The sequence below is a fragment of the Bombus flavifrons genome, chromosome 6, assembly GCF_040668555.2.
Source record: "Bombus flavifrons isolate JBK064 chromosome 6, iyBomFlav1_principal, whole genome shotgun sequence".
NCBI classification, from domain to species: domain Eukaryota; kingdom Metazoa; phylum Arthropoda; class Insecta; order Hymenoptera; family Apidae; genus Bombus; species Bombus flavifrons.
In genome coordinates, this window is record NC_138447.1 from 444929 (window position 1) to 463025 (window position 18097).

General features: G+C 31.0%; 1 protein-coding gene and 1 long non-coding RNA gene across 3 annotated transcripts; one reads left to right on the forward strand and one right to left on the reverse strand.

The window, feature by feature from the left end:
* Positions 1–36: 36 nt before the first annotated feature.
* Positions 37–17405, reverse strand: LOC138181064 (fibrillin-2). 2 transcript variants are annotated; one of them, XM_069115604.1, is made up of 21 exons: positions 17075–17405; positions 13779–14084; positions 13086–13346; positions 12345–12492; positions 11869–12083; positions 11249–11401; positions 8235–8387; positions 7960–8097; positions 7688–7872; positions 7342–7406; positions 7148–7237; positions 6872–7044; positions 6349–6665; positions 5515–6095; positions 5068–5162; positions 3830–4167; positions 2853–3319; positions 2390–2714; positions 1837–2089; positions 1388–1517; positions 37–710 (listed from the first exon to the last, which is right to left on the reverse strand). In XM_069115604.1, exons 1-21 carry the CDS (start codon positions 17154–17156, stop codon positions 305–307), a joined length of 4881 nt encoding a protein of 1626 aa, XP_068971705.1. In that variant the 5' UTR covers positions 17157–17405; the 3' UTR covers positions 37–304. The 2 variants fall into 2 exon arrangements, with proteins under 2 accessions (XP_068971705.1, XP_068971706.1); XM_069115605.1 differs by lacking the exon at positions 7688–7872 and having other exon boundaries at positions 7148–7406; positions 17075–17404.
* Positions 1406–2403, forward strand: LOC138181070 (uncharacterized). The gene is made up of 3 exons (XR_011173435.1): positions 1406–1527; positions 1594–1775; positions 2319–2403. It is a non-coding gene; the product is annotated as an uncharacterized LOC138181070 (long non-coding RNA).
* Positions 17406–18097: the final 692 nt, after the last annotated feature.

The following is an 18097-nucleotide window of genomic DNA, read 5'->3' on the forward strand; positions in this document are numbered from 1 at the left end:
AGTTTAAGAATATGAGAAATACTCTTTTTTTTAAAAAAAAAGAACGTACTATAAAATGATATTAATATATATTTAAATCTTAGTTACATTTACGAATATAATACCTTACTTCCTTAAACTTGGATTAGGAAATTATAATCTAAAATAAGAGTAGAGAAATGAAAATAACTTTAGAGTAATTGAAATAAAATATTAGCAATATAATGAAAGCTGTACCAAAAAAATTTGTCAATACAAATATGAATCGAAATACGCGACAATTTGTCGATAATTACGCACTTGCCTTTTTAAATTCCAAGAGTTGTTAAAATTCGTATTGAGAAACGAAAATTATAATTTTTGCTACTGCACTTCCGGCAAAAATCGTATTATGATAAACTTCCATACTTAAATCGAGTTCGATTTCCTGGGGGCCTTGTATGGTTCGTGTCATTACCAAAACAACCTGTGTTGGTGTAGGCCTTCTCAATGCGAAACATGATTCTGTGGCGCGTTGCACCCCAGGTGGTGCACGCGCTTCCAGGAATGCCATACTGAATTGTATCGTTGAGCTTGGCAGATGATATCCCTTCATTTTAAATAGTTCTTCCGGTCTGTTAGGTGCAATTGGTAACATGCTCACAAGAGTAATGAAATTGTATGAATAATGCGATGGTTGTCTAAGGCAAGGTGAATCGTTGATATGGCACGGCCACGATTTCACGCATCGGCTGAAATTTCAGTAATCTATTATATAATTGGTTTACACAAAAGTTACTTAATTATGTTATATATATAGGTATTATATGTTATTATTTTCATAAATTATCTACATGATATGCATGTACATACGTATTATATACAGGGTGGTTGGTAACTGGTGGTACAAGTGGAAAGGGGGTGATTCTACGCGAAAAAAGATTTTTTTTTCTTTTTTTAAATTTTTTCATCGAGACAACGATCTACAGTGAGATCCGTTATAACGTACCGCACGCGTACCGAGCGAAAATTCAAAGTCGATTTTCTCGAAAAAAAGCCTCGAACGAAAAATTTTTATTCTATATTTTCGACTTCCTTTTTCGCGTAGAATCACCCCCTTTCCGCTTGTACCACCAGTTACCAACCACCCTGTATATGCGGCGGATTCGGGAAGTTAAAACTGATTAATAAATTGAAAAAAGCTAGTAGAATTTAGTAAGAAATATTACATATGTAAATTATGTTTTCACAATCACATTTATTATTGGTTTTTAATGTTTTTATGTATATGGAACTACGCTGCTTACGGAGCAAATCAGTTTGTTTTACTTGACTTATATTCAAAGAAAAGAATACCGTCGTAACAATCACACGTGTCATATATTAGTCGTTGTTATTTTTATGTAGAACAATGTGACATTGAACTTACTTTTTTCTTTCATGATCACGGTGATATCCCACGGGACAGTTTATTTTATTGCAACGATAACCACCTCTAGTGTTGTGACAAATTTCATCTGCTCCTCTACAGACAGGTCCTGCCTGACACTCGTCGATATCTTGGAAAAGGTAACAAAGAATTAAATTTAAATGAAATTACAAGAGTCACGTGTGTTATCAATTTTATCATCAAAGGAAAGTCAAGGACAGACGAAACAACTTGAGATTCAACTAATGGCCCACATTTTCGATGACTAGGTCAAGTACAGATTATAAGTGCATAACAACGAGATAATGGAGGTAGAACACGCTTTAATAAACGACCACAAGTGTTCTCATCGAGCATACAATACGTTTTACTCGTCGAACCTTTAACAGTTAAGGATGAAAATTTTTAAATAATATAATTTAACAATTTGAAGATAACAACAAGCATACCTTCACAAGTACGGCCGTTAAGTCCGAGTTTGTAACCATCTGGACATTTACAAGCATAACTTCCTGGTGTATTTTCACAAATTCCTACACACAGGTTGTTATTTTTGAACTCTGTACATTCATCGACGTCTGTGCAAGAACGATTATCAGCGTTTAACCTGAATCCGGGTTTACAGGCACATCTGTAATTACCCCAGACGTTGAAACACATATGTTGACACAAACCAGGGGTCCTTTGGCACTCGTCAATGTCCTAAAATTTTTAGAGATTTTATCATCTTATTAACAATAATTAATAATGAAAATACTTTCCCTAATAAGTAAGAGGATGAATGAATAAAATTCTATTATCAACATAAAGCAATTATCGTTTTTCAATATATATGATCACATCTTACGAGTAGGTGTAACTTACTGATTCAGTCACGTATTTAAATCATAATTAATTATAAATAATCATTTTAAATGATGAAACATAATAGCCAGGGAAAAGAAACATGTAAAAAGTGAAATTCTTGCAGCATTGGAAATAAAATTAATGTGAATAACTCACTTGACAATTACCGCCAGCAAAACCACCAATATTTTCAAAACCACTTTCGCAGTTACATCGAAAAGAACCGATGGTATTTTCGCATTGACTGTTTGGTCCACATACATTATAAAGACTGCATTCGTCGATATCAACACAGTCTTTATTCGGTCCAGCAACGTGTCCTGGTGGACAAGTGCAAACATAACCACCTACTCTATTTTCACATGTTTGATCCGGAGTACATTCGTGAGTACCATTCGCGCATTCATCTATGTCAACACAATATTGTCCTGATGTTGGATCCAAAGTAAACCCATTACTGCATATTACTTTGAATACACACCTGAAATTTCAATATTAAACAATTATTGGGGAATTGAACTGAAAACTGCAGCACAGTTTCTACGTTCTAAATTGTATATTACGTATTAAAATAATTTGCTAAATTGTAAAAAATAGATCGACCAACGTATTGATGTACCTATAAGATCCAAGAGTGTTCATACATCGCATTGTTCTGCCACAGATGTTCGGATCTTTCTGACATTCGTCTATATCCACGCATTTGCCTCCAGAATCAGCCTCAAATCCATGTAGACAACTATACGTTCCCTTTCCCGGGATAGTTAATGAAGTAGGAGTAACGGCTGCAGATATGGATGTGGATGTGGATGTTGATTTACTGGTCGTGGTTGTCATTAGCGTCGTATCAATACGAGCCTGTGGTCCCGGCATACGTGGGTTACGGTCGCATCGATAAGAGCCAAGTGTGTTCCTGCATTGATAACCCGGTCCGCAGTCGTGTGTACCGAGTAGACACTCGTCGTCGTCTTCGCAGATCTCAGTGGCGGCATTCAGAGTATATCCTGTACCACACGATAGGTATCGAGTGCAAGTGTAGCTACCTATAGTATTATCGCACCTTTGACCTTGCAAACAGCTATCTTCCTATAATACAATTTTCACATCTATTGTCACGTCTATTTAAATCAGATTTTTATCGAATTTTTTCATTTAGAATAATCGCAATTGAAAATAACTATTTTTGTTGACTTCTCTTGATTTTTGACAATAACAATTATCTGTGACACTGCCCAAAGAAAAATGATGAACATACTCCGAAATTTTTCGTCGACTTGTAACATGTGATGAAGCGAGTGAAATGATCATAAAAATTAAAAACACATTGAGAAACACTTCTTTAAGAAACATACTGATAGCTTTTTGATGCAACTTTCTTAACGCAATATCGAATATAAATTGAAGATATCATTAAGCAATTCTTTTTTATCGTGTAAAGAATAAGTTATTGGTATTGAAAGCGAATAAAAACTCGTAAAATGCATATGCTGATGTTGAATATAAGTTTTAGTTCTATAATTCTATAAATCTGCCATAAAACTTATAAGCTTCATTGACATTGCTGGTTAATACAATAGTCGGAAATATGTATTTTACCTGCGTTTGACATTCGTTAATGTCCACACAGGCTTGAGTTAAATTCTCACGCCTAAAACCAATTTTGCATTCGCACATGTAGCTTCCCATGGTATTGATGCAGTCCTCGTTGCTACTACACGCGTCATCTATTTCCCTACATTCGTCGATGTCGACACAACGATTCTTAACGAATTTCGTTCCAGGGATACACTTTTTGCTTGGTGGTGCTGGTAAGGCTGTCGTAGGCGGTTTCCTGATTCTCGGCTTCGGAGGTGTTGCGCAACTATAACCACCCGGTTGATTATAGCAAACTTCACCTACGCAAGAGTCCAAACCTTCCGCGCATTCGTCGATATCTATCAAATATGATAATTTATCTCTCGTCAATAATTTGTTCGAAAGATTCAAAATATTGAACGTTTTTGCAATAAAACTGTCAATGAAGTTGGATAATAATAGTTACTTTTCTATTTGTTTATAATTCTAACACGTCTAATAATAAGTAAGTAGTAAATAATTACTATAACTATACAATATAGTTATTGTTGGACTACGCTGGCATGAAAATAAAGTTTTAATAACAATGATTATTTAAAATAAACTATTTGCAAGTATGTTGTTGTTTACATACGAATCCATGGCAAGTTATATAACGCGACGATTGTTAAAAAATTACTTTTGCTGTAATACCTATTAAGTATATTAAATGACCATTATAATACATGCTACATGCTTTCACTTCATGTTTAGTCAAGAAATTTAACAAATTGATGTTAATTATAAGTAAATAAAATGGAATTGATCATTGATGGAATTTTATAGCAATCTTATAACACTTGCACACATAAAACGAGCAATAACAAAACATATCACGAGTTACTATACTATATTATATTACAAAAATAATATGCACATTATAACAAAAATGAGCTTAAACCTTACACTATGCTTCACATGCAATAAGCGAACAAGGATATTGTTTTAAAATATTTCGTAATATATCAAACTTTCGACGTTCAATTCAAAACTTGTCAATTTCCATTCTGAAAAAAGTTATAAATCATTACAAATTAATTTATAAGTTATTCTATTAATTTCATATGTTTAAAAAAAAGATTAAAATGAAAATTATGTACAAATTAATTTTTGTTTTATGTAGAGAGAGAGAGCGAGAGAGAGAGAGAGAGAATATTATAGTATTTTAACAACAATTTTAAGTAAATTCAATTCGAAAATTAAAACGTAGTAAAATATACCTGTGCACCTTCTTAGTCGAGGATGATATCTGAAGCCGGAAGGACAAGCAGGTTTCTGACGTTGACGCTGCTCAAACGATGTAGGTCTTTCACATCTAAACACATTACGATACGGATACGATTTATTAATTTTATAGAATTATTTAACCACATTATGTGCTTAAATAAATTCCTCGATTACATAACGGTCATATTATATAATAAAATCATGTAAATAACAAAGAAAATTCGCTAAAAATTTTAAAGCACTTCGTAAGATCGTGCGCATTAATATACGTTTGTTAATAGATACATATTATTCACAAAAATTATTTAATTTCTATTAACTGAAAAGCTAGAAAATAATGGTGACTATGTTGTAGATTGAAATACATCTTAATTTCTTTTTCTTTCCAGATGTAATGCTGTAAAACTTAAAATTCAAAATATTAAGTTAATAATGTAGACCTGTAAGTTCCAGGTAGATTGAAGCATTTTTCAAAAAGTCTAGTATCACATTTGTACTGGCCACGAACGCATTCGTCGATATCTTCGCATCGTTTAGTAGTTAAGGAGTATTGATAACCCGATGGGCAAGACGGTAATCTAGTCAAACATTCGAAGCTGCCGTTTTTATTCACACAATACTCATGTAATTCTAATCGACAAGTGTGCAGATTTTCCAAGCACTCATCGATATCGACGCAGCTACCATTGAAAGATCGATTATAACCGCTGCTGCAAGGCGGAATTAACTTGCACAAAAAGGAACCGTTTGTGTTAACGCATTTATGAGTGCCCTGTGGACAATCGTGTCTGCCTAAAAGACACTCGTCGACATCTTGACAACCCTTTGTCGCTGTATTAAAATACCAGCCAGTGGTACATAGTGGCAAACATATAAAACTGCCTGGGCTATTATGACATTGCTCGTAGTCTCGACAACTCAGACTTGTTGCGCACTCATCAATGTCCACACATTCTCCGCTTTTTATATCTCTAGCATATCCGAGTTTACACGGTTCCGAAAATACGTGATCATCCATATTCTACAAAATAAATTACACGGATATTTTTTAAAAGTTTAGATCATTTATAACTGTGAAAGGAAAACGCCATTAGTTATCCAAAAAGTTTAAAGTGTGCAATAGCTTTGTGACAAAGACTGAAGAAGAAAATTCAAAGATGTAAACGAATATACATACATAATGTATTTAAATTTAATATAAAATAAATTTTGAATTTATAATAAAATAGAGAAGCAATATATTTATTTATTTTATTTTATATATTAATCAATACCTGCATTATATGGTTCTTCTTAATATCTAATAGCCTGTTAATTGTTGTTGAACTTGTTGTTGTTGTTGTTGTTGTAAATGCTTCACAGATATAAGAACCGTTCGTATTAACACAAAACTGAGTTGATACATTACAAGAATGTAATCCAAGTGCACACTCGTTTATATCCTGACAAGATTCTTTACTCGGGTAATAACTATTGTTATACAACTGAAAACCAGACGGACATACTGGAGAACATCTATATCCACCTTTGAAATTTATACATTGCTCACCGATTCCACAATTTGATAAACCATTGCTACATTCATCGACATCTGCCGAAAGAAGAATTTATAACAAAGTTAAAAACAATCAATTAAGTTTATTAATATAATATAACATGATATAATATGATATAATATAATATATATAATAGAGATAACACTAATTTTTTGTCGAATGGAACGTTAATTATTTTAATGAAAATGTTCACATGAAAAAAATACATAAATAAATAAACAAAATTTGAATATTCTTATACCGATACAATCTTGACTTCGTCGATCAAATATGAAACCTCTCTCGCAATTCCTTGTTTCATTAACAATTGGAAAGATTGAACTTAGTAATTTATGTCCCCTTTTATACGAATAAGCATGAGTATCTTCAACCTTTCCACGTAAATTCGCATCTTGGTGACTTAATAGTTCGCATCTAATTAAGTGAAATATAATAAAAATATGTACGCATATCGATGATTAATATTATTAATTGTTGCATAAAATTGTTATATGAAACGACCCCTTAAAAAACGTACCTATAACTACCTATGTCATTAACACATTGTTCTGTATTTTCACACGAATGCAATTGTTCTTTACATTCGTCCACATCGATACATGCTTCCCTGGAATCATTTATCGGCTTATATCCCGCAGGACAAATCAATGACTTATCATTTGAAAATGGAGATTCAGAATGATTCAGAGACAAGCATTCGTAACCACCTACCATATTTTTGCAGGTGGTATTTGAACTTGGACAAGGATTATCAGAGCCAGAGCATTCATCCACATCTACAAATGTAATACATATATATATATATATATATATATATATATATAAACAGAATAAATAAAAGGTTGCAATAGTTTATAATAAAAATTATATTTCAATAGTAGTCTTTAATAGAATCATCACGTTTTAATTTTTCGAATAAAATTCCAAAAATTGTATGGGACGGTTATTTCATGTTAGAAATAACGTATCGATTTGCAAAGAGGATTAAGAAGATAAAGAAAATTATCTAAATAAAGAAATGAAAAAGTATTAAACAGGTGTATAAATTCTTACTCACATGCAAGACAGATACATGCTGAATCAACGTAAATTCACGTAATAACGTTTGAGGTAAAATATTTTCAAACATTCGATTAATTAGTGTTAGGATATAAAAGAAAGTTTGTGCATGCACATATCTCATATTTATAGGAGGGCATAAAAATATCAAAGAAGAAACTTCCTGTTGATGTAATAAATAGCCTATCATTAGAAATATCAAACAAGTAAAACATATTCGATTGAATAATAATCACATTAATAAATCATAGAATGCTTGAAAATAGTTACCTATGCAGGTACCCAAATTAACACTGTAAGTAAATCCTTCATCACATTTTACATCACATTCGTAAGCACCATCGATATTACGACATTCTTCTGTACCTTCCAAACAGCTATGAATGCCTTCTACACATTCATTCACATCTATAAAAGAAAACAAGAGTAGGCTGATATCTTTCTTTTTTATTACAAAAAAATCACAAAATGTGTGTATTATTATGATAAGTTTCACCCTTATGTTTTCACCTTTAAGTTAACATTTTAAATTATACAATAAATACCTTCGCATTGCTGTGACAATTTATTGAATTTAAATCCAGCGGGACAAGATTTTATTCCCTTCATTTCTAGACAGCTAAAACTGCCCTGGGTGTTAACACAAAAATTTTTCTTTCCGGAGCATGGTTTCGGTAATACAAGACACTCATCGATATCTGAAAAAAACATTGAAATTAGACAGTATACATCCACAAAATAGTATTTTATATAAAATATCAATTTACAAATGCTAACATAGATATAACATGTTCTTGCCGTAATGAAAAATTGCAAAGATAATCTAAATTCTTATTGATGTAATGTAAGTCAAATTTTTGAAAGTTAATTAATATCGTTACAGATAAATAACATCCGGCCTTCATCTGCATTATTTCAATTCTACGAAACGGAAACAAAGGTATCCTTATCCAAAATTTCTTTTTATCTAAATTTTATCAGAATTTATCTAAACAGTGAGACACAGCCGCGATTATGTTAGGATATCAGTTCTGATAAACATCTGGTGGATACCGTTCTCGGAAATCTATACATTTTCCATATTCGTACAATAAACTCCTTGAACCACCTTGGCCACGTAGAGTTTCCAGATTTTCACAGTATATGTATAAGGGGGCGAAAAATTGTGCTTCCTAGACAGAACGGTTACGAAAAGTGTCATCGTGTTGCTTCACAACACGTTCGTTAAGAGCTAGTATAGTGGAATCGGGTTAAAGTTCTCTTTCGATCAACATTAATCCTTGGGGATCCGTGAGACGGTCTAAATACTCTACTTCTGTGCGGTATTTCTGCAAGCTATTCTTAGTCTTCGCTCATTTATTTGCGACATATCCACTTGTAACGTAACAATCTCTTGAATGCAATACATATACCTATGTTATATAAATTAATGCATAAAATAATTTAACCGAATTATTTAAACCTTAACATTCAAGCCCACAATCCTGTATAGCGTACAATGTACAACATAGTGGAACGTACTTCCATTTTACTAATCAAAGTTACACGAAGCCTTACTAACATTTTCTCCGACTCCCTGATTTTCCATCGGGTTCGTTCACACGTCTCAATACAGAACAAGTTTTTCCAAGCCAGTGGCTCTCCGATTTCCCATCGGATTCGTCAATGAAAACTAAACCTCTCTTGTGATCCCCTGATCTCACATCAGATTCGTTTGCACTTTCTTCAATTTTCTAACACCACCTCGGCTTTGATTTCGCATCGAATTCGTCTGCAACCTCTTTGTCATTAACTCCCCGATTTCGCATTGGGCTCGTTCATAAAATTACACCCTTCTGCCACCCACTGACTTAGCGTCAGGTTTGTCCTCGTAAACAATAATCCTGGCGGCTACCTGAACTCGCGTCAGCTCCGTCTGTACACTTGTTACACTGTAACGGTACTCCCACGAAATACCCTCGCGTTGCTCAAAACCCCGACTCGTAATAATATAATAAAAAGTAAATTATGATCGCAAAACATTAATTGAAAAATGAAAAATCGATAAAATAGATAAAAATTAAATTCTTCGATGTACTGTTATGCACAGTTCGGAAAGATTAGGGACCCAAAAACGACAGAAACACTTCATATCGCAGTATCAGCATCGGCACTTGGACACATTTTTAACCAATGCATTTTAATCAAAGCATTGCGTTAAGTAGCATTACTTATGATACTTGGTAATTGTTTTACAGCAATAAAATGCTTGATCCTCAAATGTTTCAAGTACTTTAAATGTAAGATAAATTAAATAAATTCTAAACAAAAATCTACATACATACTTACTGTAGATCGCCAGCTACAAAGCTTTAAAAAAGGATAGTATCTTCTTACAAACAATTTATAGAGCATTTACTTCTATAATTACCGTCACTAGTAACTGCATAAATACGATTAAGATCCGATATAGACGAAAGACTTCTTTGTGTGTGTATAGAATATCATACTTCATTTATTAATATTATAGTAATAAAGTAAATAAAAAAGAATTCGTCATGTAGTTTGATATTTTAATTTTAAAATGATATGCCAGTAAAAGAACGCTAGGAATAATAACTTATGGCTTGTATTAGCATTATTAAAGCTGCAATGATACTTATTAAGGCAACTTCAAGCACATTTCTATGTATAGAAAATTTTACCACGTACTTTATAAATCTGAGAAGTAGATTATCTTCGCGTATATTACTTTATTAAAACATAAAAAAACATACACACTCATATACAGAAATCACTTATATACATGAAATGTATCCTTTGTAATTCTGAATAGGTTAAATAATATACTTATGTATGCATATATATACACACATACATTATATATATATAATATATAATATATTAATATAATAAATAAATATATATATATATATATATATATATATGCATATATATACACACATACATTATATATATAATATATAATATATTAATATAATAAATATATATATATATTTATTTATTATATTAATATATTATATATTATATATATATAATATATATACATATATATATATATACATATATATAGGGTGTCCCACACAACTGGAACAGGCCGAATCTCCTAAACGTTTAGGGATAGAAGAAGATGTCATAAGTGGAAGTTAAATAGTAACAGACAGTGCATAATATACGACTAATTTTATGCACCTTTGTGCATCAGCGCATCAGAAAAATGCAATTGCACTTTTTTTAAAGAGGAAACTTATATTTTTGAACTGCAATCGACGCAGTTCCTTGTGCTCTACATAAAAGTACCAACATACTTATGCCTTAAACTTATTCATTAGGAAGTTATCGAAGCTAAAAGTTCTCTGAATTATTTCAACCTTGTAATGGAACATAACGTAGATAGTCTGGAACACTTGCCGAGAAACTATATATATAAATTATTTATACGTATATATCCGATCCAAAAGATGTAAATATGTAAATTAGATATATTGAAAATAGACATTATAAAATAAATAATTGAAAATGTGCTCTTAAACAATTAGAAAATTAAGTAGATTCAAACCTGTACAAAAACCTGTAGCGGCTTCCCACTGGTATCCAGGAGGACAAGTATCCTCTTCGTATCCAAGTTTATATTTGGACACGCACGTGTAAGATCCTATATTATTCTCGCAGTGACCAGGACATGCTCCTTTTTCTACACACTCGTTCACGTCTAAGCGGTGGGACACACAATGCCAACAGAAGTAAGCAAGGACACAAGCAAAATTGCAGTGCATCATTACAAAAAGAAAATAAAGCTCATATCATTAAGCAAACATAAAATATGCTTGGAAGTAAATTTAGAACTCATAAAACATTAAGAACTTAATGTCAAAGGATATAAAATGAATTATTACTTACTACAGATTAATTAGATATTCAAATTTAACTTCGAAGAATGTATTACCATATATATATTATATGTATTACATTTATTTACATTGTAATACATATTATATGTATTATATGTATGCACATACAATATATATATATTTATTTATAAATTAACTTATATATATATAAAATAAGTTAATTCATAAAAATAATTCACTGTTAATATGGTTAGTTTAAATTCTCTTTATTGGCATTTGAGAAATATTAATAATAATAGTTTGATTTGAATATCTCTCTCATACTCACCGTCACACACTTGATTGGTAGCATTGTAACGATAACCAGTGGGACAAAGAGATGAAAACTCGTTATCATCCTCAGGAATTGTACTTTTGTTTTCCGATGATTTAGGTAAACAAGAACGTTTATCCTTCGCCAGTACGTAATCGGGATTGCAGCTACACGTAACTGCAACTCCATTGTCCGTGCAGCGTTGTTCACATGGATTGCTCGATTTGCATCTAGATCATATACGATTGCACAGTGACATAGTATAATCGAACAATAAAAATATGTTGTTTTCTTGTAAAATATTCGATAAATGAATTAATAGTAAATTAAATTAAATAGTAAATAGAATAGTAAATTAATTTTATAAATTCAGTAGATATTATATAATAATTTTAACGCTGAATATTTATCAAAATGAACAATATTATAAAATTTGCAGAAGTAAAATATAATATATGTATATATATAAATATCTTATAAAGCTTTTATACCTGTCAGTAGGTAAGTCTTGACTACAAGTTTTTCCATCTTCTAGTAGAGTAAAGCCTTCGTAACATTTGCAATAATAAGATCCTGGCGTAGGGACACAAATGTCAGAACACAATAATCCCTTCATAAGTTGACAGATGTCATCTAATGCTGTAAATTAATGTTATGTCGTTGCATTTCTGTTATGATCGTTGTTATATTAATTTTAAGTTGACTGGCAAGTAATGTCGAATTTTTTATTTATATTTTTATATTTTTATTTCTTTATTTCTCAATCACATATTATTCGTGATTTCATCTAATTGTTTTCCTATGTCGCAAAGATTTGAATATATCTTTCTAAGTGAATCGTTGATTTATCTTCGAGATTGTCATTTCAAAACTTCCACATATGAATACTTGGTATTAATTTTTAATCACACAACAGTTTTCTTGTTACTTCCTTAAAATACTTTTAAAAGATATAGTTATAATAAATTTCTCCGCCACAAGTGACAGCAAAAACAGCAAAACTCTTTTTGTGATACAATCACTCGAGGGACTCTCATTGTAAGGTAATAAAAAATTACCTTGTAAACAAATAAAATATGGACATAGAAGATAAGATATTTTGGGATAGAGATCTTCAGCAGTATTTTTCAATCATTTTAATGATTGATGACGGACTTTGATAATGTAGCAACTAAATATAAAAATATGATCGATTTTGGAGTTTTAGGACTTTATTGAATATTTCTACTTACGAGGCGTAGGTAACGATGGGGAAAAAGATGTCGAAGCCAATGTTTCAGTAGATAATGAAGAAGTCGATGTTAATGGAGATGAAGTTGATTCAATATCGGTAGTCTCACTGAACGACGTTGCCTTTGTAAGATCTGTGGTAGAAGTTGATGTTGTACTCGGTGACGCTTCGTAACAACATTCCAAAAATGCAGGATCCCATGGATTCCCAAATGTAAATTTCTTAAAAGCGCATCCTTGTCCCATAGATCCAGTTAAAATACCTTTGATGGAATTTCAAAATTAATGAAAAATGATTAACGAAGAAAAAGAATGGCAAAATTAAAAAAAACACTGGTTCTAATGTGAATTATTAAATTATAATTTTGACACCGTTATTTAAATTATTAAATTTTTTTATTAATTATAATTATTAATTATGTGATACTGTTTCAATATGGACCAATATACCTAAAGAAAATAATTGTTAGATCTAATAACGATATGATCAAAATAAATATGTAGTCAATAATAATCGCGCATCTGAAGATATGAAATATTAAAATTGAGAAAAAATAAAATCATAGTTGAGAAAATACTTTTCTCTTTACTAAAAGTTTTTGCTGTTATTATTCGTAATATACCTCCTATATGAAGAAGTAAATAAAAAATAAAGAGACATAAATACCAAAAAATTATATGAATATGTAAATTACCCAGTTTACAAGCTTCGCAACAGTCACGGTGATAATCACCCGGCCCTGAACGTTTACTTTTGGTATCAGAAACACACGCTAAACCAGCATGCGCATCGAATTTTCCTTTCTTGCATTGTTCCTCGTGATATGCTCTCACGCAACAGATGTCCACAGCCTCTAAGCAAAGACCTTGTTCGACTGTCGGCACTCCAGATACCGGCCCTGTGAACTTTTCACACCTTAGGCCTTCCAAAGCCCACGAAGTACCAAGCCCACAGCATTTTTCAAATTCTGCTTCCATTCTAGCTTCGCTGAACAACGCCTCTGTTACACAAACAAAATATACTTCTCTTAACAAATCTCTCTAATAACAATTATATCGGTCTTTATAACTTGAACCTTTTTTTCATTTTCCTTGAGAATATAAATTACTTCACCAAATGTTTACATTATATTATATTATAACAACTGTTTCCGTCGATAAAACAATTAAGGCATCGGAAACCTTAATACTTTTAATCTCAAACATTTAACAAATTTTACCTGAAACAACTGAAAATCGGTTTGTCTATTCTTAATTTTATAAAATGCTTAGTGTTAAATATCAAATTATTCCATCGATTTTTATATTTTTAGTAGTTCGTCTCCCTTTTATTGTTCCCGCTTTGATCGTCATTTTTAAAACCATCATGAATGGAAATAAGTGTAAAGTATAAAAATAATTATTTTTGATGATAAACTTATAACGTAAAATTATATCTTATTTGTCTATCGTTTTCACAAACTCTCGACAGAATTTAAGTCTATTGTGAAATCGTAAAATCCTTCCTGACGCTGCCATATGTACAGCGATAAGAAGAACAATTGTAGATAGACAACTATTTCTTACCAACCTTTGTTATTTAATTTTTACCCGTAATTCATTTCGCATGATATATTACATTCAGTTTGTTATGCAAAAAATATACCAACTGATGACATTCCACATCTATTCGTATATACATATGTATAAGTTTTATTTAAAATTTATCTACTAATATTATTTTATACTAAACTAAACTAAAGCTAACCAGGATTCAATTTCACCTATGTGCTTATCATATTCATACAACAACACTTTTGTTTTTAAATAAAAGATTTTAAATGTAAATCTTAAATGATTAGATTGAATAATATGATATGCTTGATATACTCGTAAATAATGTATAATGTATTATAGTGTACTCTCTATTTAACTCTATTGTATCTTTAAACGAATTCAATCATATGAGTCATACGAATTAAGTTTTTCAGATACAATACATGAAATAGGTGAAATAAACATATTGTTGAATGTTTTTTAAAACGTTGCATTATTCTTTATTAACAGTATAATACTGTTAATAAAGAATTAACAATATAATCCTATATAATCCTAATAAACATATTGCTACTAGCTTATTACGATTATAGTTCGAATTTGCTGTCATTAGTACATATTACAGTGACAACACAATTGCACAATTCTAATAAATTTTCTAATATTGAAAATTTCTTAACATTTTCAATGGACGATCAATAGTTTACTGCATTTAATTATCAACTTTCTAGACGTTATACTGTACATATGTATACATATGTATACGAGTATCTGACTTTATACGAAATTTCTTTAATATTAAAATGCGCTGTGAATTTTAACATTTGATATTAGAAAATATCAACAAATACAAAGTAAATACAAGGAAATATTAATTTATCGTTCATTCCTTCGTTCAAAGTAATTAATATTGTTGTAGTATTATCCCTTATCTTCTTATAAGGAGAGATATACCTACATTATTTTCGCTTGGATATATTTTTATATGCTATGCATTACTATACAGTGGTAAAAGCAATTCTTGTTGCAGTGTTTAGCTAGAAGTCTCTATAAATCAATGAAGACCATACATACTGAGTAATAACAAAACCATAATTTGTTTAATGATAAGAATGGAACTAGTGCATACGTTTCCTTGTGCGTATGTTTCCTTGTTATTTCATTGGAAAACTACGTAACCCTTTCTGACTGTCACATCTTTACGATTTTTTTTTTATTATTATTTAATTTGTATTTTACAATTTGTCCAGTTGGACATTCGGTAAATTTTTCTAGCTTAGCGGTATTTGATACTAACTACATAGTTATATAAATTCCGAATTCAATTCAGAAAAATATTCTTATCTTTATTTAAACGTTTTAGAGTTGTTTATATGTATAATATTTATTTCAAATAGAACAAAATATGTTTGAAAACACTCATCTTTCATTTATAAATGTGATAGATTCTAAGCTATGCAAGTAGTTACTATTCGTTTATTATTTACTCTCGAACCCGGAACTACGTGTCCCTCTACTCTTAAGTATTCATTCTATTTAATTTCCCTATCCTTTTTCATCGTTAATACTACCATGAACATCTCTAAACTGTAAACTATCCATCCTAAAAATCTACCGAACGTTACTTTACGCGTGTCAACTTCATATCAATTCACTTATCAATTCTAAGAAAGCGATCTCTCTAACGCGTATTCAGTTTGTCATCTCTCTACGAACAAGGAATCTAATATTTAAATAAATAGAATTTACTTAATTTCCTTTTCCATAATTGACAATTAGCCGAATTAAAACATACTTATTAGGCATATTAAATAACTCAAAGATTAATATTCTTCAAGATTAAGATATTGTTTTAATCAGAATATCAGGCTGAACATTTTGATGAACATACATCATAGTCATGACCCATTTTATCCCATTATGTATTTATCATAGTCATCTAGTAAAATTGGAAGATTTGTCTTTATTCTCCGTTATCGATGAAAGAAGGCGTGTTCCACGAAATTTCTTTCCTTTTTATAAAATTAATAAAATAAATAGAAAATAGCATCTGCCTGAATGATAAACAAGCCTCTAAGTTCTTCGTTTCTTCCTTTCTAGCTACAAATCATTAAAAGTATCGTTAAAAACATGATTCGAAGGAAAAATGTATGATGAATAGATTTAGATTATCTAATCGTTTACGTTTTTAACAACGTAAGGTATATTCTCCTCTTCATTTTAAATAAAACAGAAACCACATAGCAGATTGAAGAAAATGCATTGTTTATGCTAGTAGTAAATGGAGCGAAAAAAAGATCCAAGTCTAGATAAAAAATTTACATTTGAATACAGGCTCTACGCTATCAATTATTTCGAGATGTATCATCCAAAAACAAATCCATAATTAATACAATAAAATCGATTTTAGGAATAAAAACTCATTTTCCAATAAAATTCTTAACATGAAAGATACCTCGCTTTTGTAGAGAAAATTGCTCCAACCGAATGACCAGAAGTAGAAAGAAAATCGCACATAGATCGACGAATCGGATCATCTTCTTAAAATTCCCATAAAACGAACTGGTTTTCGCGTACAAATATCACAATCTTTCAAACTGTCACGATCTTTTTCTTAATTTTTCTGTTTGTCGTTGCCAGTTTGAGTTTGAGTCGGAATCGTTGACTTGAAAGTGAAATATCGTTCTTCTTTGTCGTCGGATGCGTTCCGAGCAAACGCTCGACATGCATTAAAGCGTTCAGTTTGCCGGTAGCACGGTTTTCTCCTCTGCACCTTTCTATGTGCATCTCATTTCTTGAATTATCCCACTCTATCTTACGATACGATTCCTTTTCCCGTCTGCACTCTGTCCCTGTTTCGTGTGCGCGCGCATAAATATCAGACTGATTTCGTCGTTAGTAATGGCGCCGATTGAGAACTTGCTCAAAATTTCGCCCTAACAAGATCCTTCGATTGTTTCCTCTTTTATTTTTTTTTTTTTTTTTTTCTTATCCTGATATATCTTCACCTAAGTTGTTTCACTCGTGATAAATAATTTTAACTCTTTTTAACATTATGTAATTTGGAAATTCCATGTTTTTCTATTATTTATCGTTATACGAATATGTGTACATGTATATATATTTGTTAATACACTGTTACAGTGAATTTAAACTTGAAAAATTTGTTGACAATTACTAATTTTTAGGTTTCTCTGGATCTGAAAATGACAAGGGAACTAGGTCATTAATAAACAAAATTTTCGTTATATAGTTCTAACAGTATGAAAACCGAAATTCTTGGATTTTATTATCTTTAACTGAATTGTTACTTTGCATTTAAATATGCATAATATGCGCCTGTATACATATTAATAATGTAAGTACAAGAACTTTACTTCCATTACTACAACGTAATACATATGTGTGCCTCTTTTTCAAAAGAAAATCTCCCTCCGTAAGTTTCAAGAGTGTGTTGATCATCATCATAGTACTAGTG

Bases quoted from the DNA above. Each gene is read 5' to 3' on its own strand.
- LOC138181064 (XM_069115604.1), bottom strand. From the start codon at position 17,156: ATGATCCGATTCGTCGATCTATGTGCGATTTTCTTTCTACTTCTGGTC. The intron at 7,238-7,341 runs GTAGGTGGTTAC...AAATGATTCCAG, and splicing joins ATACCACCTGCAAAAATATG to GGAAGCATGTATCGATGTGG. The intron at 5,163-5,514 runs GTCTACATTATT...TAATGTGTTTAG, and splicing joins AATCTACCTGGAACTTACAG to ATGTGAAAGACCTACATCGT.